Consider the following 24620-nt stretch of genomic DNA (forward strand, 5'->3'; position numbering starts at 1 on the left):
GAGGTGGGGGGAGGTAGAAGAGGGTAGAGGGGGCATAAATGGCGATGGAAGACCTTACTGTGTTGGTGACCACATAATACAATACACAGATGATGCATTATAGAATTGTACCTCTGAAAATGATATAATTTTATAAACCAATGGTACCCCAATAAATGCAATAAAAAAGAAAAAACGAAGCTGGTGTTCCCCTCCCCTCCCCGCCCATGTTTTCCAACCACCAGCTGTCCTGGCCCCAACCTCTAGGCCTTGAAATACCCTTGCCCGCCAACACCTCCTCCTCGCCCGCCTCCTCGCCCGGATCAAAGATGGCACCGAGGGGCCGGCGTTAGGACGCGACCCAACAGCCGCCGGAAGTGCGCGAGGAGTTCCAGGGAACTGGCGTTCTCCGTGTCCGGTATCCCGCTCTGCGAGAGTAGGGTGCTGCTGCTCCACGCTGGGGTCGCTGCGCCGGCGCCAAGATCATGGTGTTCTACTTCACCAGCAGCAGCGGTGAGTGGGCGCTACGGCCTCCGGGGTCCCTGCTCCACGGTGCGTTTCCGAAGCCGGGACCTCCAGGCAGCCGTGGAGCTTGGACCTCTTCCTAAAGCGCCTCCTCCGCGTTGGGTTCCTCCTCCCCCGCGCTCTCAGTTCTCTGCCTCCTTCGGCCCGGTGGTCCCGAGTGTCCCCTCGTCGGGGCTCACGGGGGAGGGGGCGCGGAGGGACTGCCCCCGTTGCGGGCTTTGCGGCCAGGAGTGTTCTCTCGCTTCAGTCGGGAAGACTTTCCGTCGTTTCCTGAAATTGGGCAGTTCGTGGGCTTTTTCACACCATTTCACCCCCACCACCCGTGGCCTTTATTCTGGCAGTGGCCAGGTAATTATGCACTTTGATAAACGAAGGAGACACCCGCCAACAAGTGTGCCGTACGAGAAGTATGCCTTACCTTTCCAGGAAAGGGTTGTAGTGTCTGGATGCAACAGCGTAAATTAAAAGACCTTAGAATGGTATGAAAACCACTCACTGGGTAGACTTCATGTCCCACATCTTGAAAAGTGGGATATGATGATGTTTCTGATTTGCCGTTGGCAGTCAAAGAAAAGGTGCTTTTAGTTTCCAGGAAATACTGTGTGTAGACTTCGTTTCTCTGCTTATGTTCTCTGCTAGAATCAACCCCCAGTTAACTGCTACACCCTTAAGACAGTTCTGGCTCATCTTTTTCAAATGCCTTTCCCGACCTAGCTTCCACCCAGGATATCTCTTTGGGGACCCCCTTAACACGCTGTGTAAACCTTTGGCATGGCGCTTGATATGGTATTAAACATTTGTCTGCTTGAGCTAGAGTGGAAACCCCCTTGAAGACAGGGACAGGATCTCCTTATCTTGTTTCCCTAACATAGTGCCTACCTAGCTCATAATAGCTGCTTGTTGAATAAATGAATAAATGAATTTTTTTTTTCACTTAGTCATAAGACACTATTCTACTACTGTTGTCTTGCTTACTTGTTAAAGGTGAACTCCATGTTGTTTGTGTGGTTTTGAATAGGGTGGTACTTTCTCTTTGGAGATGAGAGCGTTGAGGCCAAGTTGCTGTAACTCACAGAGCCACTCCCCTCCTACTCAATCCCACTGTCACACTTCATTTTTTTCTTCAGTAGTTTAGACTTCCACAGTGTGCCATATGCTTATATTTCTCTGCCTCTGTAAATTTGGTTTGTCTTACTCATATTAAAATTACTAGAAACATAAATCAAACTAACCTGAAAAATCATTTTAGGACCCTAATAGCATTTTCAAAACTTCCTCTGTTCTCTTTTGCTCCATCATAAGATAACTTGAGCATCAATTTATAGCTTCTCATGAAAGTCCCCAACAACATAGATATCTGTAGGGTCTCAAAAGGGAATAAAAAGTACAGGGAGGGCATATAAGTACTAAATGTGTTTTATGTTAGTTGCTTTAAAGCTATTCTACATCCTCTGAGTCCCAGTCATACATGTAACAGGTGCCCTTAATGGAACAGTGCTTCTGCAGATTTGCGGATCATATTTTTCTCATTTGCTTCCATTATAATGTCAGAACTGCTTCCTGTTGGAAAAATATTTAGCCTCTAAATCTAATAAAACTGCCCTTGTGCAGCAAATCTCTTCAAATTGCTAAGTTAATGGAAAACATTATAACTTTGCCAGTTAAATAGTAGTAAAACTACATATTCCGGTATAGAAAACAGCTTGAAATGCAGAATCTGTAGTTAATGACTTTGTGTAGATAGCTAAACTTTAGAGCCAAGTGGTTATAGCCTAACACCTTTTTTTTTTAAGTGGGGAGAAAAATCTCAGTAGAAGGTTTTTGCCTTTCCTTTCATTTTAAAGTTAGTATCTTTGACTAAAATCTGTTCAATTCTATTCTTTCATGTTTCCTCATAATGGCATAATGAAACATTAGCTTTATTATATTTCCAATGTCAAATTCAAGACCATTTGTTATATGGACCCACAAAAAATACCTACCTACACTTTGTTCATTAAGAGGTACTTACTTCTTAATAGCATCTGTTGTAGGATAAATTGTTCTCTAAATTATGAAATTATCACACAGCCTCTAAAATTGGGTTGGTTGCCATGACTCAATCATCTGTTTTCAAGATAACTAGTTCCCATACTAATCAACTGTATTGTTTGGGTGAGAATAACAAAAGTACTAAAATAATTCAGTTTATTTTTTTCTTTATCTTTTCAACATGGACAGGAGTTTAATTGAGACTACTTGCTCAGTAATCATGCTCTTTTTAATTTTTAATTTTGACATAATTTCAGTCTTTCAGAAAAGTTACAGGAAAAGTAAAAGATTTCCTTTATATCATTCTCTTAGATTCCCCAAATTCTAACAATTGCCTTATTTTAATTTTCCACTCTTTTTTCACTCTTCTCCCTCTCTCCCCTTCTCTCTCTCCCTCTCCCTATACACGCACAATTTTTCTCCTAAACTTTTTGTTAGTAAGTTGCAATTTACCCCTAAATACTTAAATATTTTTTCCTTAAAATCAAGTATATTCTCTTATTAAAAGACATTCTTCATTATCGAAATTAGGAAATTAACATTGCAACAGTACTATTATCTAATAAGCTTTTACTCAGTTTTTATCAGTGTCCTAATAATGTATTAACAAAGGAAAATTACAAATCATTAGAAGAGACTCTTTAGTCTCTCAAATCTAGAGCATTTGCTCAGTCTTTGTCTTTCATGACACTTAGTTGAAGAATTATTTTGTAGAATGCCTCTCAGTTCAGGTTTGTAACAGTTATGTTCTTAATCACTTTATTTTGTAAGTCAGCCTCCAAATAATTGTCTGTCATACTCTTAGCTGTTAGGTAACGGTGTACACCAAGGCAGCTTTGTTTTGTTTTAATCATTTAAAAAATTACTTCTGTTCTGATTGCAAAAACCATCTGTATATTTTGCGAGCAAGCTAGCTAAGGTAAATATTGTTAACAGGTGTATATCCTTCCATGCATATAAAGAAAATGGGTGCATATATTAAAAATATATATGTAAACATGTATATGCATACTCAATTACATATTCACTTATTTTTTACAAGTTGAATCTTACTGTATCTAGATATACAAGAATACTGTGGCCTTTTCTTTTTAATGGGTACAAGACATTTTGTTTATGGATATACTATAATGTGTTTAACCAGTCTTAATTAGCGTTTAGGTTGTGAAAAGAACATTACTTGGTGGAGTATTTAATTAGTAGGATATACTCCTAGCGGTGACATGATAGGATCAAAAGGGTATACACATATAATATTGCCAGGTTGTGCACAGAGAATCTGAAACACTTTTTAGTGTTATTCCTGCACGTTTGGCATTTGTTATATGCTGTGCTAAGACCTTATCAGGCTAATATAATGCACAATTATGGATAAGTATTTCTGTCAACTAGTCAATGGAAACATTCCTTTTGAGATTTCTCTCAATTACCTCCAGGTAATTACGGACTATAGTCATAACTGTTAATCGAAGGAATAAGGAGTTTCCCTCCCCAAGAGAGGCAACTACAATTGATTACTTAAGGAATGTCTCATTACTGAAAGTACAGGCAATCCTGAGTTTTAGAACTGAGAATGAAAGAGTGCTTGTTCCCTGGCCTTCAGAGTTCCACTCATGTGTGTACTTCTGTGCTCTGGAGGGATAACCAATAGACAGCCCAGCCCAGCCTTGCACCTGTCTGTCTGGACTGAGACCCCAGTGTCTTAATTCAGGAGTTTAGACTCAGATGGTGTCAAATAAGTTTGATAGATGAGCTTGGAAACCCATTACCCAGTTAGAATTTCAATTCAGAAACTTAATATTTTGTTTGACTCTTGGAGCATGCACACGTTAAAGCACACTACGTCAGTAAAGTAAATGCGATTCCAAGGTAAGCCATACCCAGAATGTTCAGTTTGATTTAGGACGGTGGTTCCTAACCCTGACTTAACACTAGAATCACTTGGAGATCTTTTGAAAAACGCCAGTGCCTGTCCCCCAGAGATTAGGATTTGGTTAGTCTTGGCAGAGCTGGTGCATAATTAGGGGATTCTAATGTATAATCAGGGTTCAGAGCCATGTTTCTCCTGAATGGGACAGGCAGCCCATTATAATTTGTAGCACACCTGGAATATAATATCATATTGGCTAAATAAAATTACAAAAAATAAAACTTGGCTAAGTGTAGGAGCCTATTTTTAAATGATTGAGGTGAAGTTTTTTTTTTTTTCTTCTTTTTTTCTTTCTTTTTTGAAAATTCTTTTGCGGAAGGCAAAAGTATGGGCCTGAACTGGAATTGCATTGAACTTTATCCAGGAAAGTAGTAAAGTAGCTATTTTTTAATAAGAGTCAATAAACTTTTTCTGTTTGGGCTAGGTAGTAAATATTTAAGACTTGTGAACCACATCCCTATAGCTTGTTCCTCCTTTTGCTTTCAACAACCTGCTGAAATGTAAAAACCATTCCTACCTCAGGGGCTGTCCAAAAACAGGACTTGGTTTGGCCTGTGGGCCATGCTTTCTTGCTGACCCCAAGTCTAAGCATTTGTCACTTGTTTTTCCCATGAAACACTTTTGCTGATGAAGTTATCTAACTACTTTTTTTTGTTTTGTCTTAGTTAACTCATCTGCTTACACTATTTACATGGGAAAGGACAAATATGAAAGTAAGTTTTCAAAAGCATTTGATTTTGAAATTTCCAGAAGGTAAGTGTTAATTGCCTTTTCCCCCTATGGTTTGATGGATGTGAATTTGCAGCTTACTACTACTAACTAACTCATCATAAAGAACTCCAGGGGATTAACTTCCCTAGAATTTAGTTATATCAGATAACATAATATTTGAGCTAATTGGACCTCCTGTTGCTCATTAGAAACTTTCTTTGTGAAAGTTTTGTGGAATCATTTGATTTAGGTTGATATGAATCAGAAGTTAACCTTTGCTAGTTTAGGCCAAATAAAAATAATCTGATTTGGACTCTGAAAAGATCATTTTCTGAACATTTTCACCACATTTAAGATTGGTGAAAACATATTTATTAATTTTCTGAGGCTGAAGAACACTTAAGTCATGAAGTGTAAATGGGTTTTATCTAACTTTGTTGACCATTCTTTTCAGAATGAATTACATTATTTCATACTGTATACACAATCATATAACTAAACAGTATACACATTCATATAAATAGAACAAAAATACCCCTGTCATTTGCTATGCCCTCTATTTTCTGTTTTATTTCATGTTTTTAAAGCTAGTCTCAGCCTGCTTAATTAATTTTTTGACCCACTAATGCATTTGAACTAAATGTAAAAATAAAAACGTTGCTGAGAGGGTAACCTTTTTGACTGAAAGGAGTGAGGAGAGAGATGAGAGTGAAGTTGAACTTCCTTGATCAAGAGAGCGGTGAGTTGGCAGCACCAGCCCTCAGAGTGCGGGACGCTGAGGGGAGGGAGAAAAGAACAGCAGTAAGGGCTGCTGGAGAGAATGCCAGAATTACTCTTCTTCAAGCTTGGAAAACACAGCTGCTTATCTCATGGCAGTAGTGTAACATTTTGGAAAAGACAGCTCCTAAATCAGGCTAGTCTGGGTTAAAATTCCAGTTCTTTAGCAAAGTAGCTATAGTTACATAACCTCTTTGAACCTCAGACTTCTTAGATGTAAGAAGATCACGGATGGTGTTTACCTTGCAGGGTTGTGAAGGCTAATGAAAGAGCCTGGGTAAAGTGTCTGGGCCATAGTGGGCACTCAGTAAGTACTAGTTACCATCACCGGAGCTTCTTTAGCTGCTCAGAGCTGCCTCTTTCCTCCACTGGGAACACGCCAGGGCTGGATGACTCTGCCTCAGTAGTCTGAGAGGTGGTGGGTATACTGCAGTCACCTTTAACTTCCAGGCATTGCGTTTTTTCTCCTTTTCTAAAACCCCCAATGTCAGTTCTAGGTGCAGTTTGACAACAGTTTAAACTTGATCCTTTAAGAGGCAAGTGTAACATTGTTCAGTACGAGACATTTGACATCAATAAAATAAATAAGGCCCCAAATTAAAAGATATCAAAGAGCGGTGACATAATTAATATAATTAGTATATGTATATTTATATTTAAAATACTATATATGCATATAATATATGGCATAGATGATATATGATAATGTGATATAATTGTTATATAAATATAGTTATAATTCCGATCTATATAAACAGTTTATAACCTTGCTGTAACACTGGTTGCTATAAAGCAGAATCAGTATAAGCAAGACTATCACCTCCTAGCCAAGAGAAAAAAACAATAATGTAACTCATTTATAAACAGTTTTTCCTTTTAATGAACTTATGACATTGATTCTAGGTGCGGCTTAATGGAGAAGCTGTTTGCAATATTCTGTTTCTTCTAGTAGCCCTTAAATTGTCTTAGGTAATATGTATTTTTCTCATAGCATTCTCCTGATGAATGTAGCTAAGGAAGGGATGCTACCTTCCTATATTACATTGAACAATAAGGCACGGTTATAAGAGCCATAGTTATATCTACAATAGATATGGATTCAAACCTGAGCACATCTGCTTTTCTTTCTTCCACATCAAATGTGCAAATCCAAGATCGCAGTTACTGAGGAGCACCTAAAGCAGAGCTGCTCTGTGAGGTTGTGCAGGTTTTGCACTAGGCAGCTCACGGTGTGGGCGGGGGCCGGCGGAGTGGGCTGTGTGTGTTTCCTACAGGGAAGAGCTGCCTTGATTCTGGTTGCTGTGCCAGTGAAATCCCTTCCATCATAGTTTACTCTCTGCTGCGTCTGTTTGTGCCAGCTTCTGTGTGTATCCAAAGAGGAAGGTTTAGCCTTGAGTTTTCACAGTATTCAGGTGGAAGCACACGCTAAACCCAGTATGGGTCAGTGTTGCTGTGAAGCTCAAATTGCTTTAAAAAGTAAAGTTCGCTTTAAAAGCAGAATACATTAATATTAATAGCAAATTCTGTAGAAATGAAGGAGGCAAAGAGAAAACTTGATTAGGGAAATCTGAGAATGCTTTGTGGAGGAGTAGATTAGGATGGGCTAGATTGTGGAATTCTTTATTTTTTGTCGTGTTTTTCTTTAAAAATGTGTGTGTGTGTGTGTGTGTGTGTGTGTGTAATCCTTTAAATGTCCCTTGGAAGAATTTGTAGATCTGCAAATATAAATCTAGATACAGAGTTTATGTCTACATATATAAATCTAGATTCTATCGAGTTCACTGGAGGGGTGTTTTGTTATCATTAAAATATATGTAGGAAAAAAATCTATGTATAGAAAGAACACTTTCCCCCCAAGAACTCTTGGAGTCATTTGGAGGCGCCGACTTCCATAGCCTGCTCTGTAAGGAAGTTGTGGCATTTTTAAATCGCCCTGTCCTCTAGAGCTCCTAGCACATCACACTTACTTCTGATAGCTTTGATGACTTCAGACTAAGGGCTGGATGGAATATAAACGAATTTTTAATTGAATTATTTACTTTCACTAAAAAGCTTTCTGGCCCTGGCTGGTGTGGCCCAGTGGATTGAACCAAAGGGTCACTGGTTTGATTCCCAGTCAGGGAACATGCCTGGAATGTGGGCCAGGTCCCCAGTTGGGGGCACGTGAAAGGCAACCACACATTGATGTTTCTCTCCCTCTTTCTCCCTCCCTTCTCCTCTCTCTAAAAATAAATAAATATAATTTCTTTTTAATTAAAAAAAAAAAAAAAAAAAAGCTTTCTGGTGTGTTCCTTTTATTAGTCAGCAGGTGTCACCAGGGTGCCAAACATTGCCTGGGGAAGAGGTTTTTAGATTTCCCTTTGCTTTTTCTGATTACCTGTTGCTATTTGCTCAGCTTCCCACTTAAGCTAGTATAGAAAGCCCCTCAGAAACTCATGGTGTCTGCAGTTGCTAAGAGTACCCTCATCCAAGGTTTATCATCCTTTTGCTTTTCTGGGAAATAAATACCCCATTTAAGTTAGATTATACTTTCTTGAGTACATTTTAAATAATCATATTTTTTTTACAATTTTTAACTTTGTGTCTAATACTTCAAATAATGGTTCTGTATTAAACACAATTAGTTACTAATTATTCATATGGCTATTAGAAGTACAAGGTGGGGCAAAAGTAGGTTTATAGTTGTGAGTAGGCAAAACACAGAATTTGTTCTTGTACTATTTATTAATTGTATTATTTTTGAAACAAACAACTGTAAACCTACTTTTGCCCCACCCTGTATATATGGATGTAAACCTTCTGTGGTGATACATGTTATTAGCCTTTAAAATGTACATAAATGTTGAATATTCACCTTTTAGAAATACACCTTAAGGAAATAATAAGGAATATGGACATATTTATTTAAAAATATTTATTGAAACATTTATAATTGGAAACAACCAAATGTCAACATTAGTGAGTTTATCCAAATGATAGAATTAAGTCGTCATTGTTTCCAAAAATTTTTTTTAAATCTTATTTTATTTTTACTTAATATACATAGTTCAAAAATTCTAATAGTGCCCTGGCCGGGGAGCTCAGTTAGTTAGAGCATTGACCTGGTAGGCCAAGGTTGAGGGCTCAATCCCCGGTCAGGGTACATACAAGAATCAACTAATGAATGCATAAGTAAGTGGAACAACAAATCAGTGTTTTTCTCTCCCTTCCACTCTCTCTAAAATCAGTTTTTAAAAATTTAAAAATTCAACAGAATGCTTGTAATAAAAAACATCAGTTCTCTACCCATTCCTTTCCAATACCTACATTCCACCCTTCTACTTTATTTTAAACAATTGTTATTTTCTTTTTTATATTTCTGGTGATTATTTTATTCCCTAGTTTTCCTCAATTTTATAATTCAGAATTTTTTTTTAAGAATAATATGTCATCCATTGGTTTTAAAATTTTAGCAAAACAATTTTAACATATAAATATTACAGTGAATCAGTTTTCTAAGACATCATCTAACTTATCAGCTGCTCTGATTTGTCAGTTTTATTATCTTTATAAAGAAATATGTTTGAACTTTAGATTATAACAGTTACAATTGTCTAATTGTAAAAACTATTTTTACAGAATTTTCCAGCACCAAAGCCTCTCTGAATTACTCTTTTCTTCATTAAGGGAGGGAAAGAAGTTGTGGACAGGATTGATAGTTCTTCCCTTTCCTGCTCTCTATAAACTCCAGCATATCTTCCTTTGACAGTTTTTTTTGTTTGTTTTATTTTGTTTTGTTTTGTTTTGTTTTGTTTTTACCTTTTCTTTGTTCTCTTTTATCTCCCTGTAGATGAGGATCTAATAAAGTATGGCTGGCCTGAAGATATTTGGTAAGTAACAATTTTGGTTTTGCTTTCAGTGGACCATTATTTACTTTCTTAGACCTGGCCAACCACCTGACTCCTGTGATTAAAATTAGAACTCATGCTTTGTATTTTCTTTGTGAGTGTTCAGTGGTAAAGAGCTGACTGCCAGCTCTCTTCATTTATAATTACCACCTAAACCGGAAGTGATGTCTTAGGGTTAGAGCTCAGACCTGTGAAGGCCTCCAGAACATAGGCTTTCTTTTGTCTCCTGTGTGTCTCCTCATAGTATTGAATTGGCCAAAAAGTTCATTTAGTTCTTTCCATACAGTGGCTCTAGCAGTGCTTAGTTGTCTTTAACTTCATTTGAAACAATTTTATTAGATTGTATTGTGACAGCTATCATATCAGCATGCATTAAAAAAAGAAAATCAAAATTGGTGAATTTTTGTGCAGTCATTTTAATATTGAAGACGGGAGAAGATGCCCCACACATTTGGTGTATTATGCTTTATTACTTAAAGAAAGGTAAAAACACAACTGAAACGTAAAAAGATTTCTGTAGTGTATGGAGAAGGTGCTGTGACTGATTGAACGTATCAAAAGTGGTTTGCAATGTTTCTTGGTACTATTGACATTTTGACCAAATAATTCTTTGCTCTGGGGCTGTCTTAGCATTGGAAGATGTTTAGCAGCACCCTGGCCTCTACCCACTAGAAGCCAATAGCGAGAGATAGCCGACATACTCAGAATATCCAGATCCATAAAGTTATTAGTCAAAATGAAAAGTGAATCTTTTATTTTATGTAAAAAACTAAACAGACTTTTTGGCCAACACAGTAAGTTACTGAGACCACTGCGCTTACATGTTCAGACCACTCTTCTTGAGTGCATGCATGAAGGCTTCACAAGAAGCATTGAAGGAAATAGACACAAGCTTCCAGGTAGGTGGATTATATAGAGCATCTGACTAGATCAAGCTTTAAAGAAAACACAGACTGGGTTCCCTTTGTCTTTTTAACTCCCTCATGAGTCTAGCCCTGTCTTGATCCAGTCCCTACCCGCTCTTTCTAAAATAATTTGTGAGAATTTAAATAATACACACTTTCTTAGCCTATTTTGAAGATAATTGTGCTGTTCTCAAAACTTAGTCCAAAAAACAACAAAGTAAATGAACGAAAAAAAACCCCTTTGTTCTAGTTGAAGTCTATTCTTTTTTCTAACTGCTTAGAACACCATATGGGTCTTTCTGCCACCCAGACCCAGGACCTCTCAGTAATACATGGCCCTCTGGTACTTTGTTTTCCCTTCCTGTCACACTCTCAGACTCAGTTTGCTGACTTTTTGTCTTCACCTTCCACTGCTCATTCTGACCCTTGTGATGTCTCTCTCCTGGAGCCTAATTCTACCTGTGGAGTGGGATATGGTCTCCATAGCTCCTAACACCCCTACCAAGTAAATGCTCTCCCTGAAGATAAGCCCATGGATCCTCTTGCTTTAATGAAAGTAATAGTGAACATTTATTGAGCACTTAACTGTATGCCAAATACCATTAAGTGTTTACCTCCATTAATGCATTTAGTTTCACAACAACCCTGAGAAATAGGTACTGATAGTATTCCCACTTTTCAGATGAGGAAACTAAGGCTGAACAGATCTGCTCTGGGGGTTGCTGCCCCCATCCCTCGCTAGCTATGGTTCTAAATCACTGCTATCCCTCTAGGCTGCTGCTCTTCTGGCTGCAGGTCATTTCTGTCTTCCCTCCAGCTATGGCTGTGGCTCTCCCCAGACCTCTTTTCTCCGATTGTGGGCCCAGATCCTTCACTTAATTCCGGACAGAGTTTAGGCGGCTGCTTTTTAGAGGAGTTGATTGATTTTCAGTAAGGTGCACAGCATTGAACGTTTAGTTGGAAAAATATGACGGAGGCTAACTGAAGCTACCCCTAGACTCAGTTTGCGTATTTTTTCTATCCCCAGCCCTGTCTGCAGGCACTGCTGAAGGGCGCCTCCTCTCCTGCTCCACAGCCTACCCCATATGAAGGGGCTAATTCATGACGCCAGTGGAAATGCTTTCCTACCTGCCTCTCTAAAGTCCACATAGCAGGAACCAGGAGGCGCTAGAAACCTGAGGAATTGTAAAGTTTTTTTTATCTGCCCCTGTCCCAGTACAATGACCCGTCTTCTTAATGTGGATATGTTGTGGTAGACAGTGCTTGGTACTCTCTTACCTCAGGTGGACAGGTAGCGCTGCCGAGGGCTTCTGGATTGGGTGCTGCCTGCCTTCTTAGGACCCGAGACTCAAAGCTTCATGAGGACAATGGTCTGTTTTGTTTACTGCTGGATTCCGAGTCCCTGGCATAGGACCTGACACATAGGTATTCAGTAACTATTTGTTGACTTTCTAATTGACTGGCTCTCTGCCTGTCTAAAAATGATCTCCACTGGACATTTCTTCACAATACCTGCATTCTGGTTACCTCCATTTTGAGCACCTGTCAGCCCCAGCTGGATTCTTTCAGTTGTCCCTAAAGCCCAAGGGTCTCTAGACTCTATCAAGGGAGATCAGAATGGCTGCACCTGTTAGGTAGCTAGTTACCTTTTGTAAACTTTTAACGTGAGGTTTGAGGCAGAAATATCTGCATAGAAAAGGTTATATATTCAGATACATCATGAAAGTCAATTTACCTGACATTTAAGAACAAAACAAGCGGAAGAGAAATTTTCAGTTTACAATGTACACCCCATGTATTATGATTTGGGTTTTTCATTTCATTGACATTTGACTATCTCCTGGAATACTACTTAAACAAATTGGTGTCTACTGACACATAGACACCCTTTACCCTTTTTGAGACTCTTCAGTGATCTTGAGATTAATGACTATTGCTGAAAGTGATTGACTTACTTTCAGAAGCTATTTGAGGTTTGATGGGAACTGGAAGAGCCCTAAATTCAAGGCCTGTTCTGGCGCACTGGAGCATAAACTGTCGATCCTGGAACCATTCCTGGGCATGCTGGGAAGGACACAGTTGATCTGGACTCCAGGGCAGGTTTTCCTGGTTCACTGCTTCACTCTGTGCATTACCTCTGAATGTCAACATCTGAGTTTATACCAGGAAACCTCCTGAGGTGCCTTTAAACAAGGGGTTTTTCTAGAATTAAATGAGAATGGAACTAAATTCATCTTTAAACAAAGGAAAATAGAAATAGTGTGTGTTTAGTGGCTCCAAACTCCCTAATGAGTAATATTTCTAGAGATTCCACTTGAAGTTAAACAACCCGGCTTCTGGGTCCCGGCATCTTTTCATCCTTAGCCCATCGATTCTTTTATTGAAGTATGGAGTCTCTGCGCTTCGTAAAGGTGGTAGTGATTAAGCAGGAAGAAGAAGATAACACAGAAGAGGGAACTAGGGGGCATAATCTAAACTTTGAATAAGCATTTTGGGAGGTTTGAAAGGTTTTGGTTTTTTTTTTTTAAAGAAAATTACTCAAAATAGTTTACTTACAGAGCTGGCTTTTTTGTTTGTTTTACATTTCAACCAAAGACCCAGACTTTCGTGCAGCCCCCAGCCCTTTTGGTAGAGATGTACCTTCTAGCCTTATATTCCCATGTGTATTTTAGTACTTTGATTACTATGTATGAATCTGTTAGATATATATTGAATTATTTGTGTATTTCTTTTGGTAAGATTTTATATCGAAGGCCTTTAAGAAAAATCAGAATACAATTGGGCTATTATGGGCATAAGGGAGAGTTGTAAATAGAGAAGTGACTTAAAACAAGTTGGAATGGGAGAAGTTACTTTTCAGTTGAGCTTGCTTACTAATGGGGTATTTTCCTAAGATCCTGAAAGAGGGTAATAAGATATATAATTTCTAGACTTGAAAAAAACCTTCTTCGAGAGTAGGGGGGATGCCAAGCTCAAGATGATAATCTGCAGGAATCTCTTACATGGAAATGCAAATGAGTCAGTGAAGCAGTTGGAAAAAAATAAACTAAGAGGTTATACTCATTTCTGGTTATCAGTAATGGTTAAGGATGAAACCTAAAGCCTTCATAGGCTGCCAAAAATGTGTAATAGGTTTCTGTATTCAAAGGGACTAGCAAGATGCTCATCCTCTTCAAAGAGGACATTAGAAACAGCATAATCTTAACCTTTATATAGCATCACACTGTGAATGTGTGACCATCTCACGTCTAAAACGTACATTAATGCTAAGAAAGTGCCTAGAGAAGGATATAATGGTGTGTAATGGTGCCTTCTGAGGTTTTACCAAACGTTTTTCAGTCTAGAAAGGTAAAGGCTAAGGAGGAGATGACTCAAGTTAACAGGATCAGAGTGACAGTCATGTGTGATCGTTGTTTGATGCTAGGGTTCTGGGGTATCTCTGGGTGTTGGAAAGAGAAAATCAAGTTCATTTAGTAAATTGTGAATGTGAAGAACTTAATATTCCAAAATGTTCGACCAAGTGAAAAAGAAAGTACGTTTTAAAAGATTTAATGAAATTGGTGGATGATAGAGTCTTAATGAAAGGTGAATTTAGGACATTGGGGTAGGGGGGTGGCATTCAGAATGTTTGAAGGACAGTGTCATAAAGGGCAGTCACCGTGCTGTCCCAGGAGACATATGTTAGTGCCAGGGCAGGATTTAGGGCTGGGTGAAGTGTTGGACTCACCCGCTTTATGATGTGTGTTTACTGTCTTCACTCCCTACCTGACTCTTCCAATTCTGCTTGATACTCTCTTTGTATTGTTTTGCCATTGCTTGAAACTTCGGACATCCCCTCTTTTATCTAAATTGGTGCCGTCTCCACCTATAAGGCATTTCTGTCAGTGGTCCTGCAAGTCTCCCAAGATTACAGCATTGGGGTCTCACTGACTACTTTCACTCCCGTCTTCTCAACGGAAATTCCTTTCCCTGGTTTCTCGAGGTCCTGTGCTTCAGTCAGGGACCCAGCAAGTCTCAGATTGCCAGTGAAGACTTTTGTCACTGATAGGGCTTTCTCACTCGAAATAGCACCCCAGGGCATGTAACATTTACTGTCTCTTGCACTCCTCTGGACACGTAGTCCCACACAGCTGCAGGACTTGCCGTGTTTATCTTACCTCTCCCAGCTGATAGCGAGCCCGGTGGAGGCTGTGACTGTGTTTTATACTCCCCGCGGTGCTTAGGCACTGAGCTAATTAATACTTGGTGGATAGCAGTGCTTTATGTGCAGATGGCCCGAGGAGACGGTTGTCTTGTACCTCTTGCTAAAAGTGGTTTTCATTCTTTGTAGGTTTCATGTGGACAAAATCTCTTCGGCTCATGTATACCTTCGATTACATAAGGTAACTGAATTTAAACATGGATTCATGACTTTAGTGATGAGTATTATATCTTGTCCTCTGTCCTTTTCTCTACAGTTGAATTGCTTAAAGTAATATGTACAAGAGTCTGAAATTAGCAAATAAAGATGTCTTCTCCTGACCCAGATAATCACTAAGGGAAAGTCTGGTGACTTTCGAGAGACTTGCACGTAGTACATATTTCCCAGGTAGAAGCACTGCCTTGTCCTGCCAATTCAAGTGTGTTCTCTGTCACCCTATCACCTCTGCTTTCTCTCCCTTTCATTTCAGTTGACACTACTGGACTTACTATCTTCTCCATTGGCGATCATGCTGTGCTTCCTTTTTTTCAGGCTCATGTCATTTTCCTGCCTCACTGAGGGCAGATGTTCCCAGTAATTAGGGACTTTGGGATGTTTAAAGCAGCGTTATAGTAGTAAAGGAAAAAATGTGTGTTCCTTAGTAACATAAAGTCACTATTTTTCTAATCTGTCTTTACTTCCATATGTTATATTTTATATAGTTGAATCACAGTATTTGTTATGTGTATTGCTTTTTAAAATGTTTTATTTTGGAATGATTTTAGAGTTACAGAAAAGTTGCGGAGAGAGTGCAGAATTCCCATATACCACACACCCAATTTCCCTCATCGTTAACATCTTACATTACCTTGGTGGATTGGTCAGAACATAGAAACCAACATTGGTACATTACTATTAACTAAACTACAGACTATTTTGATTTCATCAGTTTTTCCATTAACTTTCTCATTCTGTTTCAGGATCCAGTCCAGGGTCCCACTTTGCATTTAGTTGTCATGTCTGCCTAGTCTTTGGTCTGTGACAGTTTCTCACTCTTTTCCTGTTCTTCATGACCTTGACAGTTTGAGAAGTATTGGTCAAGTATTTTATATTGGGTTTTTCGGATATTTTTGTCATGCATAGATTGGAGTTACAGGTTTGGGGAGAAGACGAACACAGAGGCCCTCTCACGTGACAGAGAGCTTGGAAATACATGTACGTGTACTAGCCCACGCATACACTCATCTCAGCAGTTGTTTGTGTATCCCCATCTGTATCCACACTAAGCTGAACGCGAACTCATACACCTGTATCTGACAGATCCATTCTAGCTTTTCCTCCTTGCTTATCCGTAAGTTCCTTCTCAGTGAGCAGCCTGGCTCCCCCACCATTTATTTGCTTATTTATTATACCCCAGTGTAGGTGCAAGTGGTTTCAGACTTGCTAACCCATGTTCCCGTGTGAAACTGCTTTATCACCTAATGTACAGTGTGTGCAGTTTTTGATTTTTTGCCTTATAGTTTCCAGTCAGACCAGTTTTTTAAAGTTACTTATACCGCCCCAACCTGCCTTAGCGATGTTGTGTCTCACAGTTGCAATATGATTAGATCCTTTTGTCTCAGTCAACACTCCATCTTGGCATCCCCTAGTTGACTTACTTTTTAAAGTGACAGTTTATAAACTTTTTCATGTCACTTTTATTACTTTTATATTTCTTTTTTTGACTGACTGCTTTGAGCTGGCAAATTAATACCACCATTAGGGAAAGTTTATATCAAAATTTAGGTTATTTACAATTTTTAACATTATGATTCTCCAGCAAGAAATATCTTTTTATGAACTGTTTTCTGTATTTCTTTGATATTATTTTTACAGTATTTCTCAGAAATGGAATTACTGGATCAAAAGATCTAAACAGTTTGGTAACTTTTTATGCCAGATTGCTCGCTGAAAGCAGTCTGCTAATTTAAAATGCTATCTGATAATTATAGATTTTCCAGACATTTTGGGTAATTTTATAATTTAAAAAACAGCAACCTTTTGACCATTTTAATAAATACATGATGCTATTTCATTATGGTTATAATATTCATTTCCTAATTTGCTAGCAAGGTTAAACCTTGTGCCCCACCTTATACTTTTGTTTTTGAGAACTGCATTATAAAGGAAAAGAAGAAGATTGTGAACTCTGTGCTGGAATAAAATTCTGAATTCTCCTAAGCTACTTCTTGCCATTTTGGAACTATTTTTAAGTTTAGAAAAAAAGTAGAATGTGGTGTTCCCAACTTTCCTTTTGGTTCACATTAAAGTTTTTCCTCAGGGTTCTGCTATGTTAGAAAATGGAAATAATGGTGGTTGTCCCAAGTTCACATTACCACCAGTTATTACCTGTTTGAATAGAAGTTTTTATGTTATTTTCTTTTGGAAGCACATTATGTGCTCAGTAGAAATGTTCTCTTTAAGGAACTTTTACCTGGTTTATCTCCTGCTGTAAATGACATAGCCCTTTGTACCTAGTAGGTACCCGGTAAGTATTGGAGATGCAGTAGGACTCAGTGGTTCAGAACCCAGACTCTGGGTTTGAATCCTGCCTCGGCTCCTTGCTCTGTGACTTTGAGCAAATTACTTAACTGTACCCATTTTGTCATTTGTGAAAGGGAGCTAACAGTACCTATTTTACTGGGTCCTTATGAGGATTGCATGAGCTTGCCTATCTCAAGTACTTAGAATAATGCCTGGCACGTGCTAAGCACTATATGTGTTAATTCTTTTTATTGAATTCAGTTGAGTTTATCCCAAACCTTGAAGATCATAGATGTTCAGCTGTTCTCTTTCCTAGGCTTCATTGATTTTTAAAAACCCATAGAAAATATCTCACCTAGAAGTTTCTTATCTTATTATCATAGATGGCACAAAGTCCACAGCTAAAATTCTGACCTTTACATCTTGAGAGTACCTTAGACTCTCCACTCAGTTGGTTTACTCTGACTTTATGCATAACACTTACTGAAGGCGGTTTTTTCCTGCTTATATTGTATTAAAAGTTGCAAAAAAAGTGGGGAATGCTGCAGGATCAGTGACTGCCTCAGGGAGTGCGAAGGAATATTGGGACTTAGCCTGACATCAAGGCCAAGGAACTAATGTTTTCACAAGAGCTCCATTAGCACTGTATTCTGGGGCCAGTTCTTAGAGCATGGTTCTAGTGCTGGGTTTGTCTCCCAGCTCTGTCACTTAACTAGATATATGGGACCTTGGCCCAATTACTTAACCTCACTAAGCTTCATTTTCTTCATTGGTAAAATGAGGATAATACTATCCAATATGCCTATTTACATAGTACCTGGCATGTGGTGGGTACTAAAAAAACTGGTAGCTATTGTTTTGTTTTTTTAATTATTCATTTTCCTTTATTTAGCATAGGGTCAATCAGCTCCTGGCCAGCGATCGAACCTGCAACCTTTACTTATCGGGATGACACTCTAACCTACTGAGCTACCCAGCCAGGGCTTAAGATATATCTTTAAAGTAGTGACAAATTTTAATTACGTAGTTTTGGGTCAATGTTTATGTATTTGAGAGATTCCCATTTAAAATATTTAATATGAACAAAAAAATAGAAACATAATGGAATACACTTAATTTATCTAAAATATTTAAAGTTTTAGATAAATTAGATAGAACTTTACATCCCCAGATAAAAGTGCTTCTGTAATCCCATGCCTGGTAGGAGTCAGTACTGAGTTGATTTCCAGTTGCTCTTGCCTCTGAAATATTTTTGTTTTTCTGGAATGGCTTTGCTTATTCAGCTTTGACTTTGATACAGTATCTGTAGAGAAAAGAATCAATATTATTTCTTCCTTATGGTGAGTGGTTTTATTTAACACACCAAGAGCTTGCTTCCTAATTAAGGCTGAGGATAGGTTACCTAGATTTTTGAGATTCAAAACTATGTCTCTCTGGGAGGAAGGTCATAGGGACCTCAGCTAAGAAGACATCCAGTCATCTAGAAACCTTCCCCACGAGGTTTCTAGAAGTAAGAGGGGGGAGTGACTCAGACATAATTACAGCGAATAATTTGGTAGTTTTCTTTCATGCTCTCGGTTTGTATTTTTCACTTAAGTATCAGTATTTTTCATATTACTGTCTTCTCTTAGTTTAAAACATTCCTATAACAGACTTCATTTTTCAGTGTTCTGAAATACAATTGAAGAGCCCCTGCTTTTAATAGAATTGTTCCTGGTAAGACAGCAAAGCCCAATGACTGCTCTAGTATCAATCAGTAACAAAGCACTAGACCATTAGGTTTGCTTTTGTGTTTCAGGGGGAGAGGATAGAAGACATTCCAAAGGAAGTATTGATGGACTGTGCACATCTTGTGAAGGCCAATAGCATTCAAGGTCAGTTTTCCTAAAAGTGTTTTCAAAATTAGCACTGATTTCTCTGTGTCTGAAATGGATTACATTTTAGGGAACATGCTCCTGACTTTGGATTGAGTCAAAGGACTAACATGTTCTTTGAGACGGCAGTTCAGCTACCTGTTAAAGAACTGAACACTAATCTCCCTACCCCTCTGATGTGTATGGCCCTATCTCAACTCTTTACCTGTTCTTCTTACCTTGAATAGTAAATGGTCTATATCTGCCTGCCCTTAAGGTTATTTGTAGAGAAACTTTTGGAAATCAGGTTATGTTAATAGCTAAGCAAGAAATGTATCTTATGGCTTTATTTTTAATGTTGTTTAATGTCTTCATTTCCATTATTTGCCATTAGATACTAGAACTCAAGTCTCCAAACCACTCTTTCCTGCTTTTTCTTCTTCCTTTCTCCCCGTAAATTGTGAAGGTGTCAAGTCAGTTGATCTTTGTCTCCCAGAAAAGCCTCTGTACCTGGGCTGGGGTGGTCCATGAGGAGCGTTGTGCTTACAGTGCTCTCCAGGTGACCGTAGTGTGTAGGGCGGCTGGGAACAACTGGTGTTGTGTTGTAGGCAGGGCCTGTAATCCTGGGCTTGGTGCTTGTCTCTTTCTACTAGTAGTGCAAGATTTAATCTGTCAATAGTTGTGTAGGTTAAGAAGGACAGTTATTGAGGTGGAGGTGGTGGTTAAAAGGGGAGCTGGGAGATAGTGTTCTGCTAAGAATGTTTGTTAGCAGATTACATCTTAGGTATAGGACTTAGACCGAGATAGGGTAGAGGTACACTGGGTTTGATACGAAGTTGGAGGAAGATCCAGAGGGTTGGAAAGAAATAAGGTTTGGGTAGAAGATAAGCATGGGGCAGGCACAGAGTTAAGAGCAGGTACCAGGGGTTGGTGATGACAAAACAGGAGCTGGGGGTGTACCCTCTTCTCCGTCACTTAGACTGTGTTTTCTGAGTCTAACTCAAGCAGCTTTAATGAAAGCAGAAGTCTTGTAGAGCCATTAAATTGCAATTAGTTTTAGGACATTCCTTTTAAAAAATGTTTAATCCTTACCCGAGTATATATTTATTGATTAGAGAGAGAGAGGAAGGGGGAGAGAGACAGTGAGAGAGAAACATTGCTGTGAAAGAGAAACATCGATCGGTTGCCTCCCATATACACCCTGACCAGGCATCGAGCCTGCAACCTTTTGGTGTATGAGACAGTGCTCCAACCAACTTAGCTACCCAGCCAGGACAGGACATTCCATTTTCATGAATAGAACAGTGTCTTAAGATTTTCAGTTAAGATACTCATTGACATTAAAAATAGTATAAATTAAAACTATCATTATCTTCTTTCCTTGTGTGTTACAACCTCTTATGCCCCTGGCTAGCAGATGTGACTTCATTAAAGGAGCTTCCTGGCCCAGCCTCTTTCTTCTTAATCTCTTTATAGATTACTAGGTTTAGACTTCTCTAAAGGAGAGAAGAGTCACGGCACAGAATCACTCCTCTCTCCTCCCCAGCCTTTCACAGCTGTGGCTCACGTAGCAGGAAAAGGAGCTGGGCCTAAGAGCCTTGCTCTCGTGAGCGAATAGCAGAGGATGCTGAGGAGTGAAGAAGACTATCTTTGCCATGAGATTTGCTAAGCACACTCCATTTGTGGCACTGTGTAGTTAAAATATTTTCCTCTGTGGTTGACCACCTTCAGCATTCAGAATCAAGGAAGCTGGGGTTAAACTTGTTTGTCTTCATAGAATCTGGTCATCCTGTTTTATATTCATCTTTTAGTTTCTTGCCAGATTAAACTTTCTCAAAGCTTAGACACTTTTCATAACACCCCCACCTTGTCTATACAATTAAGCCCAAACTTCTTAAGTGGGCATTTTAAGCATCTTTGATCTGAGTACAGAATTCTTTTTCCCTTCACATATTTCACACTCCAGCCAAAGCAAATATTTGCTGTTTTTCTACCTTGTTCCTTTGCTTATATAGTCATGTGTCGCTTGGGATTTGTTCTGAGAAATGCGTCATTAGGCAATTCTGTCATTGTACAAACATCATACAGTGAATTTACACAAGCCTAGGTGGTGTAGCCTACTACACATGTGGCCTATTGCTCCTAGGCTACAGACCTCTACACGGTGTTAATGTAGTGAATTCTGTAGGCAGTTGTAACCCAATCGCAAGTATTTGTGTATCAACATAAAAAAGGTACAGTAAAAAAAATGTGATATAAAAGATAAAAAATGGTACACCTGTATAGGGCACTTACCACAAATGGAGCTTTCAGGGCTGGAAGTTGCACTGGTGAGTCATTGGGTGAGTGAATGTCAAGGCCAAGTGGGGAGAGGAGGCCTGGAATGTTACTGTATACTACTATAGCTTTGATAAATGCTGTGGACTTACACCACACTAAGTTCATTAAAAAAACATTTTGCTTCAGTGTAACCTTAGCTTACTATAACTTTTTAATTTTTTAACATTTGACTCTGTAATAACAGCTTAAAACACACACTGTACAGCTGTACAAAATATTTTCTTTTTTTATAACCTTATTCTAATAAGCCTTTTTTCATTTTTAATTTATTAAAGAAATTTTTTGAACTTTTTTAACATTTTGTTAAAAATGAAGACAATCATATACACATTAGCCTAGGCCTACACAGGGTCAGGATCATCGGTATCACTGTCTTTCATCTCCATGTCTTGTCCCATAGGAGGGTCTTCAGGTGCAATACACGCACAGAGCTGTCTTCTCTGATAACACTGCCTTCTCTTGGACCACCTCCTGAAGGACAGCCTGAGGCTCTTCTTAGGAGGTGTCACTTCTCTCAGAAATAAGTCCTTGGTGTTCGCTTGTTTTTTTGTGCTCATCATAAATTTGCTTATAAGCTCATAATGCACCATAAATATTCTTCTTTATTAATGAAAACCTTTCCATGTTGGGGGTCCATGTTTTCTAAATCTGTAAGGATCTTACAGGGTTCTTCTTCATTTTCTTATTCTGAAGTTTCCTGTTCTCTTGCCTCTTTTTCAGCTATGTGTTCCTGTTCCTGTTCCAATAACTCCTCCTTAGTCAGTTCCTAGGAACCACCTCCAGGGGCTCCTCAGTGTCATCTTCATCCATGCCCTGGTTAGAGTTGGTTGCCATCTCAACCACAGCCTTGTGGGTTTTTGCAACCTTCTCATCCTTGGCGAATTCATGGATGAATCTCTTGAGTGTCTTCTTCCAGATGCCATTTATATATCATTAGTCAGTAGAAATTTTTCAGCTCTCTTGCAGTCTTAACGAGACAACTGTCATAGGCACTTTGTCATTGACTGAAATGTTATGTGGTACAAGATTGTATCATCCCCTCTGCTCTCAACTTTGTACTCCTTGTCAGTCATCACAAGTCCAGATCCAAGCTAAAGTTCAAGGTCCACATAGTAGTTGTAGTAATAGCTAACATTAAATATTAATTATATACCTGGCACATCACAAATTATCCTTTTTATCAACCCTGCTAAGTTAGAAATTATTATTGCCATTTTTTAAATGGGGAAGCAGAGCTTAAAGAGAATTAAGGAACTCACCCAAGGTATCAGAGAGCTCTGACATGTAGTAGAGACTGCACTTGAAGTCAGACAGTCTGACCTTAAAAGCCTTCTGTCTTGCCCCGGCTGGTGTGGCTCCATGGATTGAGCACCAGCCTGCGAACCAAAGGGTTGCTGGTTTAATTCCCAGTCAGGGCACATGCCTGGGTTGCAGGCCAGGTCCCAAGTTAGAGGCATGCAAGAGGCAACCACACATTGATGTTTCTCTCCTCTTTCTCCCTCTCTTTCCTTCTCTAAAAATAAATAAATAAATAATCTTAAAAAAAAAAAAAAAAGTCTTCTGTCTTACCCACGAGGCTGTATTAACCTCACAGAGCCTTTCCCTTCCTCCGTCTTTGAGTGACCACTGCCCCATCTGTATCTATATCACCTTAGCACCTTACCTGTGCCTTTCCAATATTTGATGAGTTCTATTTTTAATTGAAGTTATTTACGTACTTATCTGCCCTCCTTTAGTCTTAGAAGGCAGGATCCCTTGTCTAATCCATGTTTGTATCCCGCTTGCACATTGGAGACTTTAAAAACCTCAAGTTTGAAAAATCTCAAACCTACTGAAAAGTTGCAAGAAAAATACAGCTCTCATATACTCAACTTAGATTCAGCAATTTTTCCACATTTATTTCCTTTCTCTGTGTGATACACTGATGAGTAACTTTTTTAGCTAAACTATATAAAAGAAAATTGTGGACATCGTAACCCATCATTTATGTCCAGAGAACAAGGACTTTCTTAAGTAACTGCATTGCAGTGATCAGTTAAGGAAATTAAACGTGGATCAAATGCTGTTTCCTGATATACAGTCTGTATATAAGTTTTCCCAGTGTCGCACTACCATCCACCTTTGTAGCATTTGTTGATCCAGGATCATGTGTTGTATTTACTTGTCATGTCTGTAGTCTCCTTTTATCTGGAGACACTTCTTTTGTTGTTCAAAACATTGATGCTTTTAGAGTAGAGACCAGGTATAGAACATCCCATGATATGGATTGGTTTGGTACTTCCTATTGAGTAGGATAACATCATGAATTTTCAGGCAGGAATGCTTCATAAGTGAAGTAAGGTGGTGATCATCAGATTTCTCCCATGTATGTAGTGGTGTAATAAACTATAAAATATATTACCATCTTATTTTGAAGGGCCTTAAAGAGTGTTGGGCCAGCAATTAAACTGATTCTTCAAGCTGTCTGGGAGGCTTTCGGTGCAGAAGAGAAACATGAGGCGGGGTGGTGTGGGGAGAGAAGGAGGAATGAACAGGCTGCCTGGCATCCAGAGCATCTCTGCTTTTATTACCTTGATATGTTTCTTTGGTAAAAAAGATTCAACTGCTAAAAGAAGCAAAGAAAGAAAGAAACCCAAAATGTTACTACACTGGTTCAGTTTCCTCAGGTTTCAGGTGAGATTCAAGAGCCGTGTGGACGTGCCCAAGGTGACACAGCTGGTGTGTGGCAGGGCCAGATGGAGTGCAGGCCTCATGAGTCCCAGGCCATGACTTTGCTTTGTCTTGCTGCTCAGCCTTTATTGTGTCAAGGACTCCTCTGAGAATCTGAGTAACCCTGTTTGTACTTTTTCTCTTTTAAAAAAACTCATATAATATGTTTGCATTCAATTTTAGGGAGTCTCAGAAGCCCCTGAAGTGAACCCATGGACCCCTGCTTTCCACTGTAATCCTGTTGCTTGAATTGTGTTTGTCAGCTTTACC

General features: G+C 38.9%; 1 protein-coding gene across 3 annotated transcripts in view; it reads left to right on the plus strand.

Moving 5' to 3' along the window:
* Window positions 1-407: 407 nt before the first annotated feature.
* CCDC25 (coiled-coil domain containing 25) overlaps window positions 408-24620 on the plus strand; it is a 35131-nt gene continuing 10918 nt past the window's right edge. The window contains exons 1-5 of one of the 3 annotated variants that reach the window (XM_090289042.1): window positions 408-492; window positions 5131-5178; window positions 9783-9822; window positions 15076-15127; window positions 19247-19322. In XM_090289042.1, the coding sequence (XP_090145168.1) occupies window positions 465-492; window positions 5131-5178; window positions 9783-9822; window positions 15076-15127; window positions 19247-19322 (244 nt within the window). In that variant the 5' untranslated portion in view covers window positions 408-464. Of the gene's footprint in view, window positions 493-5130; window positions 5179-9782; window positions 9823-15075; window positions 15128-19246; window positions 19323-24620 lie in introns of those variants that run through there. The other 2 variants (XM_090289043.1, XM_090289044.1) reach the window with 2 other exon arrangements.

Source organism: Furipterus horrens, unplaced genomic scaffold, assembly GCF_987537825.1.
Source record: "Furipterus horrens unplaced genomic scaffold, mFurHor1.1.pri manual_scaffold_10, whole genome shotgun sequence".
NCBI lineage: Eukaryota > Metazoa > Chordata > Mammalia > Chiroptera > Furipteridae > Furipterus > Furipterus horrens.